This window comes from Phallusia mammillata, chromosome 2 (genome assembly GCF_965637545.1).
Source record: "Phallusia mammillata chromosome 2, kaPhaMamm4.hap1.1, whole genome shotgun sequence".
Lineage (NCBI taxonomy): Eukaryota > Metazoa > Chordata > Ascidiacea > Phlebobranchia > Ascidiidae > Phallusia > Phallusia mammillata.
In genome coordinates, this window is record NC_137253.1 from 22,747,706 (window position 1) to 22,767,865 (window position 20,160).

A 20,160-nucleotide genomic window follows, 5' to 3' on the forward strand; every position below is an offset into this window, starting at 1 on the left:
CAAAATGTCAACCACACATTTACAATAGGTGCTTGGTCGTGTATTTCGTGACAATACAAAGGCCTTTTGAACAAGTAACAGCAGAGCCTTGCGTCAGGATACACTCAATACAATGCAGTTGTAGGTGACTCTGTGTTGATTGCCTGTTTCTGTTAAACAATCCACAAAACCCAAGCCCCTACGAGAATTTAGTTTATCGTGATGACTTGGTCCTCAAAAATACTTCACTTTTACCGTAACACCATTCTCCAGCGAGATACTAGCATCATTAAATATCTTTCACATCTCCTGAGTCTTCTACTCCCCATAACACAAAGTTCTAAAACTCAAAGATTTATATAAATCATACATACATATTTCACACAGTGCTACAAAAAACGTGCTAAATAGTAAATCACAGCTTTTATGTAAAAATACAAAAAATAAATGGTATATTCATGCACTTGTAAGGGCTCGAAACATGTTCATTACTCTGCTACTTTCTTTCATTAACGGCAATTTTAATGTACCGAGTGAACAAGTAAATTTTTAAGTAGTCATTTTAATAATATCATCAAATATGTTTTGTAACAAAAAGTGTGCGAAAATTAACTGTAATGCATATCTCATATACGATCAACAACACAATATGTGGAAAACGCTAAAAAAGGAAATGCAATTGTACAGTAGTCCATGATCACTACCAATGTCTTTTTTACGTTTCTAGTTAAGAAATTGACGTAAAAATCCCTGATTTCTGTATTTTGATGGTGTATCAAAATACCCCTTCTGTTGTTCAGAGTACTGGTACTCTTCTCTCACTTCTCTTATTTTCCTAAAATTCGGTGGACGATTCACACTATTTAGCAGCTCAATTCTTTGGTTTCTTTCTGGGACACAATCTACAGGTTCTTTGTACTCCAATCTACCTGTTACGTCTTCAAAAACCAGGACAGCTCTCATATAAAACCACCCACCAAATTGGGGATGAATGCAGATGCCGAAAATCCGTCTTTCCCTTTCCCAAGGGTCATTTTCTATATCACGACGCTGGTAGTAATATGTAGCACCAGCAACATGTGCAGCAGTTTGTATAGCCACCCTTGCTTTTGTTCCGCCATTATCGTCAGGTATCATCTCATCAGCATATATGATGTGTACGTTGTCCATTCTAAGCTTTTCGATTGCTATTTTCACATGAGATTCAATGCAAGAGTCGATAGGTTTCTTGATGATTTCATCGTTATCAATATTTTCACGCAGGTACGGCAGAAAGCAATTTTCGAAAAACGAAGGGATTGATAAAATAAGTGCACAAATTGTGTCATCCCTGTAAGGTAACTTGTACTTTTCATCAACAAGTTCGTTGTACCAGCCAGCTTTAAACAAATAAGTTTCCAATCCAAGTGGTTGCAAATATTCATTCAGATTTGATTGTATTTCATCAGACATGACCGTTTGATTTGTACCGCAACAATGGAAAAAGTACTCCTCCAATCAGCAACTATCAACGTAGAGATAAGATGTAATACCGGCAGTGGCAAAACAATTGTGGTGTACAATCTTCGTTTTTTGTCTTTATATAAATTGACTCCACCTTCTTCGTAAATACGTAGGTCATCTATCGCCTCTCGTGTCGAATTTTACTAATGTTATTTTGCCATCACGACAGAGGTGTAAATTTTAAGACGATATACGTACAAAAATCAAGCATCCAGTTGCACTTTAAACAAAAACAAGGAACACGCGCTTTTCCTTTATGGTCACGATGATTTTCTTAGAAGATTTTTTTCGGCTTTACCAGCATGTCACAATTACGATGATATTCTTGTCGCCCCTCTTTGTGTTTCTTAAGTACAATGCTTGATGTTACACTTCATTTAGAAATGACAAAACGTTAGTCAGTGCATTTCGAAATGGAATTTTTAGTGAATTCCCCAATAATGTCAAAAATAACTGCACAGGCTGTGCTAGTCTTGCAAAGTAACTGATTAACTTCTCCAATACTAATAGGGTTATGCCAGCTAATTAGAAACAAAACGTTTTTAATTGCATGGTTCCTAATATTCTTACAATTTTGACAGTATTTTATCTGACATGATGGTTAATACCTATTTGTTCACGGACAGTTGAAGTTTAAGATATGAGTTTTAAGAAACTGGGCCCACACAAAAATGCAGGGCCTTCCAATGTCCAGTAGCCTTTTTTAGGCTGTAAACAGGCAAGACATTCAGTTAGAGTCCAGTGGTTCTCAATAGATTCAGTGGTTCTCAATATACCAGAAACACCCACTAAAATCCATTTCCTTTTTAACTTTATTCCCTAATTTAATCGACTTCCCTAATTTGTTTCAAATACTACTTTTCTATATTGAGGTTTTGTACGATTAAGTATTCTTGTTTATTCTATTCGACCTGTTTAAAGTGGAAATCAGTACCGAATTCCAACATGAGATTGTCATTTCCTTTTTTAAGGGGCCACAGGTCCTACAGGATTACTTTAAGGTATGGGGTCGGCAACCTTTTTTGCACTGCGGCCCGTTTTTGAAACTAAAATTTTATCGCGGACCGGTCTTCAAGAAACTACAAATATTTGGCAATAAAAACGCTTTAAATTAGTTCATTATTCCCAGGATATATGCGGAAAACGTTTTATAGCATTAAACCTGCAAAATTATACGGCCTGGTAACGAACTCCTCCGGCGGTTGCCGACCACTGCTTTAAGGGGGCCACGAGGTCAAAGCTACAAAAGTAACTATGACAACGCTGGTTTTGAAGTAATTAAACAAATAAATATATACCTTTGTATATCAAGAATCGTTTGTTGAAAATCCACTAATAAAGCGCAGTGCATCAGTGCCCTAAACAAACTATATGTTTCCTAATATCCCACAGTGGTGGCCGTTTACATTATATCATGAACAAAAAATGTTTGTTATTGTGGAATGGAACAATGGTTACAACCAATCAACACTAGACATACAACAGCAGTGGGTTAAAACACAAGACTCGGTTGGTTTAATTTAAGTATGGCAAGAGTGTTGCGACCCCTGGTCAGACCTTTATTGCATGTTTTGGTCAACTGACCGTAATTTGGCGCATGATTCACGTGTTTGTTTGTCGGTGCTTTCCCTACAAGAAGTTTTCTAAACACCCGGACGCCAAATATTTTAAATTAAAATAAACAACTTTTAGCAAATGCTTAACTTTAACTAACTTAAACATATGACGACTTTTACTAACAAAACCTTCTGTTTGAACTTAAAATGTTTTTACACTACAATGCTAACTGCATTTCCTTTTGTTGTCAAAACACTCCTTTGTAGCCTTCATAGGTAAATGGTTCACAAGGCGAAACAAAATAAGAAATTTGAGCTCAAATAAGGTCGAATGCCAGGTCAGGCCTAAATCAAGTCCGTTTTATTCGAGCTTAAACCCGCACCTGACCTGATTTCAATCTGTGTTACTCTTTCTCATGTGTTTTGTTCAGTTGTAACCATTTGCAAGTGGAACGATTTTTAACGCTTTAATAAAAACCAAATTGTCAAGGGTGTAGAATAAAACGTACTCATGAAATCAAAACTACCCAGCTACCTTTGCACTTAAATCTAATATGCAATAGTTGAGAAACTTATAATAATCGTCATAAGTTATAATAATCGCACTGATCAGTTACGTAAAAAGCGGCATGCTTTATATACTGTCTAATAAGGTACCTGAAGGTATATGGGCCCGAAAGGTAATAAGGCACACTGCTCATATTTTTTATATAACTTACAAGAAAAAATGCTGCTGTTTTAAAGTAATTTTAAAATATATACGTACTTACAATGATTTACAAAGTTTTGTACCTGCAAGTTATGTGTAATTGATATTATGACAAAACCAAATTTAGAAGTGTTTGTTTTCAACTTTTTATAAAAAAATTTTTAAAAATGAAGAGGTTGTGTTATCGAAATGAAATCTCATTATGATGTATTAGTGATGGGGTCATTTTAGTTTAATCGAAGCATTATCCCATCAACAGAATTATTTCAAATAAATTTTATTACGGTGTTGTTTGTCAGCCATTGCTTGCAATAAGGCCCAACGATTTTTGTCATTTTCTAAAGTGTATTTTATAGTGAAGGCGACCCGAATTAACCCTGCACCACGCTTTAAACTTGACCTGGCGTTCTAATTCCCCGCAGGCATCCAAGGTCATTCAGTTTGTGTCAAGGTGACTTTGCAATCATTAAACCCTTTTTCATCGTTTAAACTGGTGCCTTGCTAACTATTTTCCGCTGGATGACGCAATTTTGCCGCTCTTAATAAACTGAACTGTAGCTCGTATTGAGTCAAGTTTGTTTTTCCGGGTAAACAAATCGAAGCAGCAACAATTGAGGTAAAATATTCACCAGGCCGAGCTATTTCAAATTGAATAAACAAAATTTTAAATTCGTTGATTTGGAAAGTATAATTGTTTTGGAATAAAATTGATGAACAAAATATAAACAAAGCTAAATTAAATAATAAAAGAAAACCAAGGTATTGGACAATCTTTGTATTAGAGCAGCGTTTCTCAAACTGGGGTCCGCGGTCCTTCAGGGGACCGTGGGGCAAGCAATTTTAGGGGGACCGCGAAAAGATTGAAGTACTTTTATAATCTTATTTTGCGGCAGTTTGTGCCACTGAATGAGTTTAAAATTTAAACTTTAAATCAAAGTAGAATTAATAATCGACTGTCCCCAATTGCTAAACAATAGCCTTTATTGCATAAAAACTAACAAAAATGCAATTGTTGGCACACAATCGTAATGTTTTTTTTTGTTTTTTTTGTGATGTCACAAGCTGTCTTTGGATCCTTGTTAAGCGCAATTTTGCATAACTATAGCTAAAATCCTATAATCAACTGTCGTTTTTCTGAAATACACATTCCAGCTAAAGGACCGCGAAAACAATGGCAAAGGGATCGTTTTGAAAAAAAATAATGAAAAAGTTTAAGAACCACTGTGTTAGAGTATCATGTCTTAAATATTGCTAGGGCGCTTTTTCACGATCATTTATTGTCGCTAATTAATTAACGGTTTCTAATTTCTCTGTTTACGTCACTGTACCGTGCAGCAATTAGAATCATACCTATTGTTTGCTAAGGAGAACAACAATCTTATTAACTCGTTAAAGTGTCGGGTGACCTAGGTGGCTGAAATTTTAACCGAAGGCTATGTGACAAAGGCGACAGGATGGTATAAAGACAGTTGGTAGAAGGTTGTTATCATACACAGCTTTTAGCAACGCAACCGGAACGAAAATGAAGAATTTACTGGTTTTGTGTTCTCTTGTCTCCGTCTCAATGGGCATCAGTTTTGGCGGAGGTATGCATTTTCTCACACTATCGTTTAATTTTTTAACTTTTAGCAACTTGCAACCTCGCTATTATTTCCCTGGCCGATGTGGTTGGTCCAGCTCTGCTTCAGTAAACACTGTAATTTTAGTCTTATCCATGGGCCTGATATCATAAGTAAACAAGCCCAAATAACATGCATTTGTATTTATGTTACTCCTAAGAACGTTATGTAAAAGTAAAACTGTAAATTGTATTCGTAAGAAGCATGGAAATTATACCTACATGTTTACGACGCACCTACAATGTTACATGCTTGTCCGTTCGTTTTCTAGATGCTAACAAATGTGCGAGTTCACCGTGTAGTTCACATGGGACTTGCACTAATGCAGATGGAAGTTTTACGTGCGAATGTAATACAGGTTATGTTGGAGACGGATTTTCTTGCAGAGGTAAGAAATATAAAATGTTGACAATGCAAGTAATAATGACTATGTTCTAAGATTTATAACGTTATTATAGTACTGTTTTAACACAGAATAGCCACACGCAACTTTTATGTGTGATTGCAAAAGTTGTGTTTTTTTTCTAACAGACGTCAACGAATGCACTGAAGTTTCTGGCTTTTGTGGAAACGGAGCTTCATGCACAAACACTCCTGGAGGTGCGAGCTGTAGTTGTCCGGCTGGCACCACAGGAAATCCAAATGTTGAATGCGTAGGTATGAAACAGACCTTGAACAACAAAAATTTAATAATCAAGTCAAATATTTGGACCAGAGTAGCAAGTCGGGCCGGGCTTTTCGGGCTGGGCTCGGGCTTAGGTTTTTGTGAGAAAACGGGCCTGACTTTACGTTCCGTGTCCGCCATTGTTTTTTAAATAAAATTACTTAGCTAAGTAACAATTCTCTGGCTTTGACCTAATGCCCACCCTCCTCTAAAACGTATTGTTTACCCCATTGTTTACTATTGTTCATTGTGTTTGTTGTCTTTCTCTTTTTTCTTTCTCATCCTTTGCTGCAAGGCTTTCTTGGATAGGCCTGTCAATCAAAATTTCGGGCCTAAACGGGCTTTGCAAAAACGTTTAGGGTTGGGCTTCGGGCTTATACTTTCGGGTTCGGGCCGGGTTCGGGCTCAGATTTCGTGCCCGCTAGCAACTCTGATTTGGACCTATGACAAAAAGGTTTAAAAGAAATTTTGTTGATGTTATTCAAACTGGTCTTTTAATTACTTTCCCCTCTCCAAGTATTTAAATCAGAAATATTAGTGGACGCTTCAGGGCTGACTCCAGTATCATACTGGCAGTATGAATAAATTCATCATAGACCAGTGGTTCTCAAACTCGGTTTTCGGGGCCGCATGAGGCTCCCAACTACTTATTTTGCGGCTCGCACCAGACTTCAGAAAACCGACCAAGATTGCTATTTTAGCTTTTAAAGTCATAATCTTTAGTGATTTTCTCAAGGTTTCGTTTTTTGCGGCTCCCTAAACACTTAGAAAAATACCTTTTGGCCCCGACAATAAAAAAGTTTGAGAATCACTGTCTTAGACGATAAGAAAGTTTCATAAATAATCACTCACTTATGAATAGTTTCCTTTAAATCATTTTTTTGTAGGTGCACACATTTGTTTTATTTGCAGAAATCACATGCCCGCAGCCCACACCTCCAGAAAATGGCAAAATCTTATTCGGCAAGAGCTCATACAAACCTGGTGACAGTTTGATATTCAGATGCAATGATCTTTATTTTCATGATTCTGCAAAACATGGTTTCCCAAGGTACACATGTGGAAATAATGGAGAATGGCGTGGAAGCAAATTTATTTGTGAAGGTGGATATTTTATATTTTGTATCAGATCCCCTAAGATTGCCTATTGGTAAAACAAATTGACAACAGCATAGGCGCCGAGTATAGGTGGTTGCGGGGTGTCGCCGCCACCTTGGGTTTTCAAGAACGGTGGCGGCCACCGTGAAAACTTTGGTTTGTTTATAGCGGTATCATACGAAACATCGCAAAATCTAAAGAAAAATTAGTAACATTTGCTTTCAAACAAACGTACTGACAGTGGAGCAACAAAACTCCAACAGGTTTTGGTTAGTGCTTTGTTTATGACATCTAACAACCAATTGTTTGCCAGTGAGTGTTTGGCCATTATTGTGTGCAATGCGATTGTGTTGTAACAAACAAATGGTTATTTCAGGTGATACAAAGAAACAACAATTTGACGAAACATTTTTTAAACGTCGCTAAACCAAAGATAAACAGCAACGTGTCAAAAATAAACAATGCCTCAAACATTTAGTTTTTTTCTAAATTTTGACGAATGTTCCATTCTATGGGAAGTTTGGCTTCTATTTGAGCCCTTTGTGTTTGCACGCATTTGTGACGTCACATTATAGCTTTGTGACCTACAGTTTAGAAAAACTGGCTTTAAAATACACCTCACACAAGTTTGGGTATATCTGGATGGATTATTTGCAAGGGTTTATTTTGTAAACTGGATTAACCTATGTAGAAAAATACTTAATAGAACCTTTAAATCAAGTTTATTTAGTTGCACACATTTGTTTTATTTGCAGAAATCACATGCCCGCAGCTCACACCACCAGAAAACGGCAAAATCATATCCGACAAGAGCTCATACAAACCTGGTGGTAGTTTGATATTCAGATGCAATGATCATTATTTTCATGATTCTGCAAAACATGGTTTCCCAATGTACACATGTGGAAATAATGGAGAATGGAGCGGAAGGAGGCTTGTTTGTGAAGGTGGATATTTTATAGTTTGTATAAGACCCCCTAAGATTGCCCATTGGTAAAAATTTTTAAAATTTAAAAATTGACGACAGCTTTACAGTGCACCTTAGAAAAAAAAATTTGTTCCTAAAGATTTGCCATGTACAAAGATGTATATTTTGCGGCTTACATATACGGGTACAACTTTTACTGCGTTTGTAAGGTTGGTATGTACGAGTCTGATAAAAATCTTCACTACATTATTAAACCTGACATTTAAAAGCTTTCTACACTCTGCAACTTTGGTCAATGTTGCACTCTATCAAGTTGTACATTTTTGTTTTAAGGTACCTGCAGGTTTGCATGCTCCGCATGGCCTATTGTAAAAGGATCGCCACCTTGTGGCTGTGAGTCATCCTGCAAAAAAAATGGAACCTGTTGTGCAGATTATAATCTATACTTGCTAAACTGTTTGATGCGATTTTAGGGTGGGTACCTTTAAAACTACAGTTAACCTTCTTTAGTTAAGTTGCAGCTTAGAATACAATAGTGTACATTTAATACATTTAACATACTTCCATTAATGCTAAAATATCATTAGCTATGAAGTGACAGTTTGCAAACATGTACTTCAAACAGGTTAACGTAGCTTTAATTTAATAAATTTGTCGTTCAACTGGTGTAATGCTAAACAAAACACTAGTTGTTTTTTCAAGAACTTTGTATTTTTGCTGACGTTTCGCCCACCAGAACGGTAGGGCTTAATCAGAGCAATGAAAGATATATTGCGAGCACACCAGGAAAAATGTACAAGAGCTTGCTGAAAAGTACCTTTAATTTAAAAAGCTGAGTGGCACAATAACAATTTAAGCCAATCTACCAAGCATTCCCACATGGCAAGACATAGGCTTAATAAATCATGATAAAACCACGACGGGAATCTTTTTGGGCCTGATGCTCTTACAACTGACCTAAACAAACTTGGTCGTCAGCCCGCCGAAAGTCCAATCACAGGCACCTTTGGTATGCCATGTTGGTTAATTGTTTATGTATAGACGTCGTTTTATAACAATTTACGATAAAAATATCCATGATTTTCTCTTTATTTGCAGTGTACCTAAATCCAATTCCAACGTTCCCTGGAACAACGTTTTCATTGCCCCACCAAACCAAAGTTTTCCCATCCATTTCCAACGAGATCTTTTCCCTTTCCATCTTTCACGCCTCCGGTATATAATATTTCTGCAAAATTGTGACTTTTATGTACAAATACAATATACAACCATAACAAAAATATGCAACCATGGTTGTTTCTGTTTTGCTTGAAACTTTGGTATTTGTGGTTTTGTGCTCTTCTGTGAACAACATAAAAAACGTCTGCTGTGGTTAAGCAGTTTGTTCGTGTCTACAACCACTTTGTTTAAACCTAGTTAACCCATATTGGTTGAACTCCATTAAAGTCACCGGCGATATATAAACAAACAATAAAATAACCCCACTATTCAGAGCAGGGGTGGGGAACCTTTTTGTTTGTGAAGGCCGCCAAATGGTTTATCGACACTCGTTTAGGCCGCACAGACTATTTGCCACGCCAAGGACAGTGATGTTCAAACTTTTTGACTTACAGGCTGGCCGATGTGCTATTGAACTTACGGTCAAAGCTTAATAAAATTCCTCACTACAAAATCGGAAGTGTGTTAATGTAGAAACTCGCTTGTTTACCAATATTAATCTAAGAGTAGCTTGTGACATCACAGACGAGTTTAAGACATTCGATTATGCGCAAACAATTGTTCTTTTGCAACACAAGTAAGATTGTAGAACCTGGGTCTCTTGGCAGTCCTACAGAAACCGCTTTGTGTACCAGTACGCAACCACTTGGCTCTAGTTTGAAAACAGCTGCCCTAGAACCAATCAAATAGTAATGTGGAATAAAGGTAAACAAATACGTTTCTGTCTAGTTTTTAGTGCCTGGTGCAGTGTGTATTATCGACACCCTAAAAGGTATTCTGGCATCGAAGGCCGCACTTAGTGCCCTTAAAGGCCGCTTTAGGCCGCAGGTTTCCCGCCCTTGGTCTGGTTATTCCGACCAAATAAGGTTCTGACTATAATTTTTTTACAGTAAAACCAAGAGATGAATGCTTAGCAATAATCAACGGATTGACAAGACTCAAACATGGTTTCCGTTTTGACATTGCAAATAAGATATTTCGGAACACTACCGTGTTCAAATCGATCATATTTCTCGTGATTGTGCGTCAAGCTTATGCAACCTGTATTGTATTGTGAACTACATTTGATTTAGCGCAAACTCAACTAGATTTTTCAACAGACAACTTATTTTAGAAATTTTAAGCTCCGGGACCAAAGGGGCAACTACCGAATACGCGGAGAACTAGTTTGCAGACGATATCTCAATGCTTATATTGGGGTTAGAGATGTTGGGATCAGACTGTGTTAACCAAAGTAGGCCTAAAGGTTTTTAAGTAGATTTAATTTTGTATGATATGTATACGTCAAGACATGTAACGTAATTTTAAGAACCCCGCTCCAGCTCTTCACATGCTGGCATTGTTTTTTAGTAATTTGCGATATGCGAAACGAAAGGGATTTCATGTGGATTTCCTACTGACAAATTAGCCCATTTTTGCAAACGTAAAGGCACAAATGCGAAAGAAACTGATTTGATTCTGCAACATAGGACTTTCTTAAAAAGCGCAATGCGACGTCACCAACGTGATCGGTGATGTGGCATCGGCAATATATCCAATGAGCAGATTAAACATGTCAATTTTGTAAAATAAATAATAACAATTTTGCAGTTTTATGCAAGTTTTAAGGACATGTATTTAAAGTAGTTGAAATGATTAGATTAAAAAATAGTTGGTGCATAATAATAGCGCCAATAAGTAATACCAATAACACGTTATTACTAGTATTTTAAAACTATACTTTTCGGGACAATTCATTTCGCTCATTGAGTAATTTTAACATCGCAGACTTTGAAGTGATGTGTTGGAACTTTAAACTGTAGTGCCGGTATATTTGTTAACTCTTGTCTGTGTAGAAATTAAAACGATACAGATGTCACTAAAATTAATTACAATTTTCCTGATTGCTTGTGCCGGACTGGTACATGCTGAAGATGGCGATGCGAAACTTATTTTGATTAAGAATGTTTTAAATTCAATTATTACGGAGGGAAATGATTTGATGGTTCAATACACTCTTTATAACATTGGAGATGGGTGAGTTTTGATGCTGATGCTTCATTATGATAAAAACTGACTTAACAATTTTCTTTGCTTTGATAATCAACTCATTAAATAGTTATCAATAATCAAAATGTATCAGCTGAAGAGAGGGCCAATACCTTTTTCAGAATAGTCAATATAAGCCATGGTACTTTTTTGCAAGACATGTATTTGTTGATTACATGTCTTACATAACATCGTTATACTTGTTTTGCAATTTTGAAAGTTTGTAACTTTAAACTTAATCCATTAGTTGTTGTAATTGGTCAGTTATGTTGATCTGGGGTTGGAAACCTGTGGCCTAAAGGCAACGTGCAGCCTTTTAAGGCACTACATGTGGCCTTCAAAGCTAAAATACATTTTTAGGATCTTGATATTCCATGCTGGACCAGTCGAAGAAAAATAAATGAAAATGTATTTTGGGGGGATTTTTTATTTTCTTCCGTTACTATTTGATAAGTTCTTGGGGCAGTTGTGTTTACACTAGACCCAATGGACCTATAGTGGTTCACAAAGGGATTTCTGTGGGACTACCAAGAGCTTGTGGCTTTACAATCTTATGTGTGCAACAAAGAAAACAATTGTTTTTTACATAATCTAATGTGTAAGACTTGTATGTGATGTTACAAGCTGCCCTTAGATCAGTGGTCTTCAACCTTTTTTATAGGCGACCCCAATTTAGGGGAAAATTAATTCAGAATTTACATGCGACCCCATTTTTTTCGGCACGTTTTAAGTAAAGCTAAAATGAAAGAACAAGTACACAAACTATACATATTTACAAACAAATATGACGATACAAAAGTATTCCGAAAAACGTTTTCAAGGAGTTTCATTTAAGACATAAACCCAATTTTAGGAACACAAACTTGTCAAATTGTTCAACATTTAGTTTGCACTGTTAGTGAGATGGTTGTGCCTGTATACTGTCCACAAGTTTTTGAAGCCGCGGCTTGACTTTGCACAAGCTTAACCGCATGTCATGCTCCACTTCCAATCGATTACGATGTTTCGTTTTTAGTACACTCATTGCACTAAATCCTGCTTCACACAGCCACGTGGTTGAAGACGGGATTAGAAGTTGAACAACAAAATTTGACATAGTCGGGTACGTTGAGTGCATCGACACCCAAAAGTAAATATTTGCGGAGACCTTTGGGTATTTTGCTTTAAAGACGTCAAAAGAAATGCGGTTTGCTGCATCTGCTGTCATTTCTGTAAATTCTTCCGCAACACGGAGAGGCAGTTTAGGTAAATCTACGATAGAGAAAGGATTTATTACCCAGTCATGTTCTTTGGACGGCGTCAGAATGTTGCCGTAGTAGTGCTCAAACTTTTTGCAAAGCTGCTGAAGGTGTCCAAGTATGGTATCTTGGATAGCCACATCTCTGTCGACAATGTATTGCTGTAGTTCAGCGAATCAAATATGTCGGCTAAGTAAGCCACGTTTGCAATGAACTTTTCCTGACCAAACTTTTCAGCCAAAGCCAAATGCTCCTGTTTTTGGAGAAAAATAACAATTTCTTTTCGCAGTTCATAAACTCGCTTGAGTACTCGACCACGTGACAACCAACGCACTTCTGTGTGCAATAGTAAACCCGTGTGATCAGCACCCATTTCATCACACAAACAAGTAAATAAACGCTGGTTGAGTGGCCTCGCTTTAATGTAATTGACACATTTTGTCACGGAATTCAAAGTATCATGCAGTTCCTCTGATAAATTTTTGGCGGCAAGTGCCTGTCTGTGCAAAAAACAATGCGTCCATTTTGCGAATGGTGCTTTGTCCTGTACCCTTTTTACAACCCCCGAATTGATGCCAGTACATGCTGCCGCACCATCGGTACATATTCCAGCACATTTTTCCCAGGGTATACAACGATCGTGAAAGAAATCGTCAAGACTTTTGAATATATCTTCACCTCTAGTATGCAACTGCAGTGATTTGCAAAACAAAAGCTCTTCTAATACTTCTCCACCGTTGATATATCGAATAAATACAGAAAGCTGAGGCAGACCGGCAACATCAGTAGACTCGTCTAATTGAACTGCATACCATGAAGAACCATTTACTTGAGTTACAATTTGGTCCAGAACGTCATTGGACATGTCTTCAATCCTACGTTTTACTGTTGCAGCTGATAGTGACATTGAATCTAACTTTTTGCTCTCCTTTTCTCCAATAATAACTTTCACAACTTCCTTCATTGCCGGCATTAGCAATTTTTCTCCAATTGTATGGGCTTTCTTTTGCTTTGCAATGTGATAAGAGGCGACATACGAACAATAAACAGCAGCTTTGTTTACTGCAGTAAATGCTTTCATCACGCCTGCTTGTGATGCAAGGGATTGCAATTTACGTTCAAAAAACTCGGTTGGTTTGTTCACGCAGTCTGGATGGTTTTTTTCTAAATGACGTGTAAGTTTATTTTTCTTCATCGATTCTTCTGCCAGAACTTTATGGCAGATTACACACTTTGGTTTGCCATGAAATTCAGTATAACCAAGGTTTAAAAAGGCCTCGTCATATGATCTTTTTCTGGTATTTTTTGCTGCCATGCTAGTATAATGCTAAGCTTTACTTACAGACTACAAATTACTGTTACTCTGCTACAAAGCTAACTGTAAACAGCGAAAAATATCTGCACACTACAACTGCATAAATAACTATTCACTTGTTCTGGTGTCACCTTAGATAATACAAAGTAATAGTGTTGAGTCATAATACACGTTGTTCAAACCCATTGTTACGCGATAAAGCCATTTTGCGTTTTTCTACTACCACGATTTAACTGTAACAGGAGGTAGCAAGCTGTACTACAAAACAAGAGCAAAAGTTCTAAAACTAGCATAATATTAGTTTGATTCTCTGTGATTAATTTTAAAATGAAATAAATTAAATTCGGTGACTTATCGCGACCCCAGAAAAAGTTTAGGCGACCCCACTTGGGGTCGCGACCCATAGGTTGACGACCACTGCCTTAGATCATTGATTTTCATCTTCAAGTGAAATAAATCCTGAATGTTGTAAGTGAAGGCGGAAATGTAGTGGGAAGTTTATTTACCTTTATCAGCTCGGACCATAAGTACCACAACTCTGCCAGAGACTATTACACAACAACCATTCCATACCTCAAAAAGTTTGAACACCACTGTCCTCGGCCTGGAAGATAGTCTATGCGGCCTACACAAGTGTCGATAAAACATTGAGTGGCCTTTATGAACAAAAACAGTTTTCCACCCCTGATCTTGATTCTCTTCTGTGATTGGCACAAGTTACGATAGTGGTTCCATATAATTGTGGATCAAACTTTCATTAAAACAGTTTCTATGTTTGTTCTAAGATGTTACTGGCATACTTCTAACAAAGATTTCTGTCTGCTTTTATATACATCTTCACTAGGATCCCTTATTCTAGTGCCAAATGCAGTGTAAACAATCTGCAATGGTTCCTAGCGCTGTGCAAAAAGTACTTAAGTTTTCTTTTTCTAGTGCTGCCACTGATGTTAATCTTGCTGATTCTTCATTCCATGAGAGTGACTTTGAACTTGTGTCAGGAATGACCAGTGTCAAATGGGAGAGAATTCTAGCGGGAACAAATGTTTCACATGTGGTCATTGTACGACCACTTAAATCTGGTGCATTTAATTTCACTTCAGCGGTTGTCCAGTATGTGGCTTCAGAAGGATCAGATACCACTGTGAGTTATTTGTCAATTTGGTTTGTCATTTTTTACTTGTCGTCAACTATGATATGTCTATAATTTGATAGGTAATTTTCTTCTCCAACTATGGTTTTATTTCAAAACAAGTTATCAGGTTAAGTTGTTTAAATGCTAACCACTAGTTAGATTTGCAGGGTAAGAATAAATGTTAAAACCACATTTAAAATCAGTTTTGAATTTTTATGCATATTTCAGTTTGGTATGAGCAATGATCTTGGAGAACTGGATATTTTATCACTGAAAGAGTTCAAAAGGATTCATGCATCACATTTGGTAAAATAATATTTTATATTTATTACAGTAAGTTTGGTATTTACCAGTTAATAGGTTATATTGCAGGTTTTATCATTGTAAAAAACTAAATGTGTATTATCTATTAAAAAAAGCGTTCTAATAATTTTCAGATTGAATGGGGCTTGTTTGGTGTCTGGTGCATTCCATCAATTGTTTTACCCTACATGTTGTACTACAAGAGCAAGAGCAAATACAGTCTGAAGGCAAAAAAGAACTGAAGCAACTTTATATATGGTTCACTGCATTTTTGCACTATTGCAAAGTTTTTTTCTATTTTTCGTTTCAATTGGGTCATGAAAAACCTGCGAAGCTCAAAATTATGTGAAGTAACTGTTTCAAAATTTGTGCAATGAACAACTAGACTCCTTTTGAGTTTTTTGACAAGTTGGTAGAAGTTTGTATTCGTTGAATGAAGCTTTTCTTCTCTTGTTGCATTGGTATAAAAATATGGTGACTGTAGAAGTGTGTTTTAGATGTGTTCAAGTCTGTCAGAAATGTGAAAAGGTTGTTTTTTGTGTAACAACTTACGGTCTAGTGGCAAAATGTGGTTTAGGCTTAGTGTCACTGACCTTTTTAATGGATCTTTTGTATTTCACCAATGCCATAGCAACATCCCTTAAAACAGTTTTTTGAAACTTGAGAATCCTTGAAACTAGTGATGTACCGAAAATTCGGTTTGCAGAACTTTTGGGGCGAATCAACTATTTTTACGAAAATTTGTTTTTGGTCGAGAAATTTGTTGAAACAGAATGTTTTTTTCGCCAATGTACGATACGACACAAATCTTTAAACTGCGCATAAACCTAAATCACACCAAATAATTTAATTTTCAAAGCATTGTTGTTTAGTTTACTCCCAGCAAAAGTAAGTGATTCATTTCCAGGTTGGCACGGACGACTTAATGAATCATAAAAACACACAGAACTAAGATCATATTGCAACACACCTATTCTAATGTGGTAGCAATACTGTTTGTCTGACAGTTAAACTGATGTTTTTATGATAAAAGCGCAGCGAGCGGCTTGAAAAATGATTTGGTTGAATTAATTGGGCAAAACTGCTAAATATTTCAAGTCCGAACCCAAATAGCCCATTCTATGCATCATTACAGGTACCTCTTTGGGGTCCCAAAGCAAGGTTGCAGGGTGCTATGTCTCTCTGATTTTTATCCTTCTCTTTCTGTTTACGTAAAAAAGCTAAAACTCCTCTGTTTGTTGACATGTTTCATACAATCTGTAGTTTGTAAGTCGCCAATGTTTTTTATTTGGCTGGATAACGTAATATTCTCACAGACAAAAAACAAAACGTGCATTAAAAGAATACGGTGAAGAAAAACACAGATCGCAAACTGACCAAAGAAAAAAAACAGGAGATCACTCGGACAAGGGCGAAAAAGAACCATTTCAGTAGTAGAATTGAAACAAAAAATCGGTTTGCAACGGCTCGGGCAAAAAGTTAAATCGCAATTCCACAGCAAAACATGATTGTGAGTTAAAACTGGTTAACGACAAAATACTGTGATTCCACGTCGCTTTGAAAACACTGAAGGAAAAACATCCACATTTATGTTTAAGTTGTTTAAGTACCCATTAGGGTCGGTCGCCACACCAATATCTTTCCCGTATTGCCCCCGCTCTAATAAATACTGAAACGAATTGTGAACAGGGGGTCTGGGTTTCCCACAAGGATGTTCCCAAAATAAAACCGACTATGGTTTACAGTTTGGACTTTAGCCCTTTGCAGTGTTCTTCCACATTTCGCCCGGGTCCGTCGTCGAGTCACGTGACAGTCCTAAATGGTGACGTCACCTCACTTCTCTCTCCTTAATAGCTTTGTCTTTGAGAATAAGCTGGTAGGCCACTTCAAACGCCTGGCCGAGAGTAAGGATGATCTCATACGCCATGTCCTAAAAAGAAATAGAGTTTCATTTTACTGTCCTGGTCTCTATGACAACAACATATGGTTACGGTAAAAGTGTTGATGTAATGCAAATGTGGTCGAACAGAAGACTTACCATGGTCGTGACCCGGAACACGTGACAATAGTGATGTCCAGTTCTGACGTCATGCGTGATGTAAGCAAACGTCGAAAGGTCTTCGGAATCTTGCGAGGCGAACGAGATATTGCAGATTTCGTGTTCGGCGATTTCATGCTGTGAAGAAAATATAAGTTTTAGCCGATGAACCAATTCCGGGAAAGGTGTTTTATCTAATATTTGCTCTAGCTCCTGAAGATGTATTCTACAATTGTGTATAATTGTGCCATGAGTTAAAATCACCAGCAACTGCTTTGGCTAACCTGTGATTTGGAGTCGATGAATTTAACACCAGTGTAATTGATGGACAACATTATGGTAGGAATTTTCTTCATTGAATCGGTGGAACGTCGCATCTTGGCACAAGCTCCCATAGTTGATTCGACGCCCTTCAGCTCGTGGATGAGCATAGACCCGAGGTACTAAAATCAAAATGAAAAAGTTTAAATAAAACGAAAAATAAAAATACAGCATTTGATTTTACAGGAGATTTAGTGCATGCTAAACAAAAATCACACAAAATGTAAGCCTGACAGAAAAGTGTGCCAACTACATCACAACTTACGTATGCTTGGTAGTTGCAGCAGGCGGTAATAAGTTTTTCTGCATTATGACGCCACGCGTGGACCGACACTTCACTTGTGGTCTCGTTTGGCGGTCGCAAGCTCAAACCTTCACCAGAGGCCGACTCTGTTGAAAGGTAAATCGCTCGTTCCACGTCGGGAATATCGGTCGAGTTGCTCGGTTTGCTCTGTACAGATAAAAAGTGTTTAATACAAGTTCGTGTTCGCAAATGTATGCCTATAAAGACGCCACAGATAGTCAAGTTAATCATGAACAGGTATGACTACAAGTGTAAATTTAGGGTAAGTTATAAAGCTCTTCTGGCAACTGTATTTTTATACCGACATTTCAACGTCCTATACAGGTCGCCTGCATCAGGGTAAATAACACTGAATGCACGTAGTTCAGTGCACGATAAACGAAGGAAAAACAGCTTATATATTGTGATTTTAAAGGCCATGTGTAAAAAGCTAAACCAAATAGGACTCACACTAAAGCTAAATCTCTAAACCTGTCAGAAATACACACCATTCTGAGATTTTCCTTTTGTTCACTATCGACGCTTCTCAGTGATGACGACGACTTATGATGAGATCGCTGTCTGTGGTGCGAAGGTCGAGCGCTGCTGTTCGAATTCTGGCGCGAATGTTTGGGCTTGGAACTCTTCTCCACAAAAACGGACAGCTCCGTGCGACGTGTCCGCGACGAGTGTGAACCCGACCGTGACCGAGGCTTCGACCTCTCGCTGTCACGTGATGATTTACGGCCGTGGTGACGGTGACGGGAATGAGTTGAATCTTTTGCTGTTTCTGGTGACTTATTTGAACTGCGTCCACGGGATTCGACAGCAGCAGGCTCGCCTTGAGTTGGCACTCTATCGTTAGTTGCTTGTTTGGTGCTGGCGGCGCTGCTACCACTTCCAGTGCTGCTCACAGTGCCAGAAGGGAAGGCCGGTGACGTGTTGTCGGCACTTCGTGTGCTGGACAAAGTAGTAGCACGCGATTTCACGATGTTCGTGTAATCCTTGAAGAAATTGGCAGAGTCCAACAGCGGACTGCGAGACAGAGGTGGGCTGGCTTTGGCCTAAAAATCAAAACATATTCGGGTAAACAGACAGTTTAAGGCTTAAGCTAAAACCTTTACTATAATTGGCAAAGAAACGAAAATACATCCACCCGTATTGTCGACAAGTTTTCTATTTCCAAAAGAAATAAACTCGACTCAAACCTAAAAACGTAAGCATGAACTGCTGCAAACGTACTGCAGGCCTATCGCCATATCAAGTGACTGACTTTGTTGAACAATTCATTAATTAAACAGTCACTAGACTACGCCGACAGCAATAACGCACTTTATCAATAGTATATAGCAGTGCATTGTTCTAGTCAAAGGGTGTGACGTGCACATACAACTTATTTTGCATTGCAAGCTGATGTCACGAGTTTACATCAACCAACGCGTCTGACTCACATTTTTCTATATTGCACTGCTACACTATATATGCTATCGTATATCACATTTAATTGTCTTGTCTTTCCATATCAACATACAAGTTTGCATAGCAGATGCCGATATACAAACTGCTACCCAAACGCCTGGTTGAAGAGTTGGCCTATACTCAGACCAACTTGTCTGCCCTGCAGTCCGCCAATTCACATTCTATGAATAGCATTGGCTCTCCGTCGCTGACATACAGCTTGTCCCTGCCTGATAGGTTCAATACAGGCCCTTCTCAAGGCTGAAACTGACGCGCAGCAATTTCCACCTGTCCCTGGCCGCTTATGGCGCGAGTAATGGCTGATGGGAAACACGCGCGTTACGTCATGTCCGGATTAGAAAACAGGCCCAGTGAACAAGGCTGATGCGTGCCTGCATGCCGTGTCCGCACTACTGTGAGCCTGTATAGTGTCATACAGGAAGGCTTGCACGGCGGGTAACTAAGATTAATGCGGGACGCTTGCACGGGGTAATAACGAAACCGACGTAATATACTGCTCATGGAGGGCGTGGTTGATGATTGCGTATGACTCATTTTTACCTGGCTATTGGTTCTGCTTCGTGTGGAACGGTTGGATCCTGACTTCTTATCATCCTTTGAGCGACCAAAGAGTGATGCTTTGACTCGTTTGAAGTGACCGCGTTTGGAGACAAGCTAAAAATAATTTAATGATAACAAGTTGAAATATTATTTATATATATATATATACTGCAACACATTTCTTTACGCATTGTTTACGAAACACTGCC

The 20,160-nt window shown here is 37.9% G+C and overlaps 3 protein-coding genes and 1 pseudogene across 5 annotated transcripts in view; 2 read left to right on the forward strand and 2 right to left on the reverse strand.

The window, feature by feature from the left end:
• Positions 1 to 661: 661 nt before the first annotated feature.
• On the reverse strand, positions 662 to 1,431 carry LOC145213172 (cyanocobalamin reductase / alkylcobalamin dealkylase pseudogene; annotated as a pseudogene).
• A 3,733-nt stretch (positions 1,432 to 5,164) lies between these two features.
• LOC145214928 (sushi, von Willebrand factor type A, EGF and pentraxin domain-containing protein 1-like) lies at positions 5,165 to 9,728 on the forward strand. 2 transcript variants are annotated; one of them, XM_080083551.1, is made up of 7 exons: positions 5,168 to 5,333; positions 5,638 to 5,754; positions 5,898 to 6,023; positions 6,943 to 7,134; positions 7,884 to 8,075; positions 8,390 to 8,530; positions 9,155 to 9,728. In XM_080083551.1, the coding sequence occupies exons 1-6, from the start codon at positions 5,270 to 5,272 to the stop codon at positions 8,527 to 8,529; spliced, it is 831 nt and encodes a 276-aa protein (XP_079939677.1). In that variant the 5' UTR covers positions 5,168 to 5,269; the 3' UTR covers position 8,530; positions 9,155 to 9,728. The 2 variants fall into 2 exon arrangements, with proteins under 2 accessions (XP_079939678.1, XP_079939677.1); XM_080083552.1 differs by lacking the exon at positions 6,943 to 7,134 and having other exon boundaries at positions 5,165 to 5,333.
• Positions 9,729 to 11,053: 1,325 nt separating this feature from the next.
• Positions 11,054 to 15,776, forward strand: LOC145214502 (translocon-associated protein subunit beta-like). The gene is made up of 4 exons (XM_080083044.1): positions 11,054 to 11,290; positions 14,789 to 14,996; positions 15,216 to 15,293; positions 15,425 to 15,776. The coding sequence occupies exons 1-4, from the start codon at positions 11,127 to 11,129 to the stop codon at positions 15,530 to 15,532; spliced, it is 558 nt and encodes a 185-aa protein (XP_079939170.1). The 5' UTR covers positions 11,054 to 11,126; the 3' UTR covers positions 15,533 to 15,776.
• Positions 15,777 to 16,550: 774 nt separating this feature from the next.
• The window catches only part of LOC145214501 (uncharacterized), a 39,020-nt gene continuing 35,410 nt past the window's right edge, over positions 16,551 to 20,160 (reverse strand). For both annotated transcript variants that reach the window (XM_080083043.1, XM_080083042.1), the window contains 6 exons: positions 19,952 to 20,065; positions 18,442 to 18,996; positions 17,915 to 18,100; positions 17,613 to 17,771; positions 17,329 to 17,466; positions 16,551 to 17,220 (listed from right to left, as the gene is read on the reverse strand). In XM_080083043.1, coding sequence (XP_079939169.1) covers positions 17,119 to 17,220; positions 17,329 to 17,466; positions 17,613 to 17,771; positions 17,915 to 18,100; positions 18,442 to 18,996; positions 19,952 to 20,065 — 1,254 coding nt within the window. In that variant the 3' untranslated portion in view covers positions 16,551 to 17,118. The remainder of the gene's footprint in view (positions 17,221 to 17,328; positions 17,467 to 17,612; positions 17,772 to 17,914; positions 18,101 to 18,441; positions 18,997 to 19,951; positions 20,066 to 20,160) is intronic.

Coding starts and splice junctions, on each gene's coding strand:
- LOC145214928 (XM_080083551.1), top strand. CDS start 5,270: ATGAAGAATTTACTGGTTTTGTGTTCTCTTGTCTCCGTCTCAATGGGC. Junction 5,334..5,637: donor GGGCATCAGTTTTGGCGGAG/GTATGCATTTTC, acceptor TTCGTTTTCTAG/ATGCTAACAAATGTGCGAGT. Junction 7,135..7,883: donor AAGCAAATTTATTTGTGAAG/GTGGATATTTTA, acceptor TTTTATTTGCAG/AAATCACATGCCCGCAGCTC.
- LOC145214502 (XM_080083044.1), top strand. CDS start 11,127: ATGTCACTAAAATTAATTACAATTTTCCTGATTGCTTGTGCCGGACTG. Junction 11,291..14,788: donor CTTTATAACATTGGAGATGG/GTGAGTTTTGAT, acceptor TTCTTTTTCTAG/TGCTGCCACTGATGTTAATC. Junction 15,294..15,424: donor GGATTCATGCATCACATTTG/GTAAAATAATAT, acceptor AATAATTTTCAG/ATTGAATGGGGCTTGTTTGG.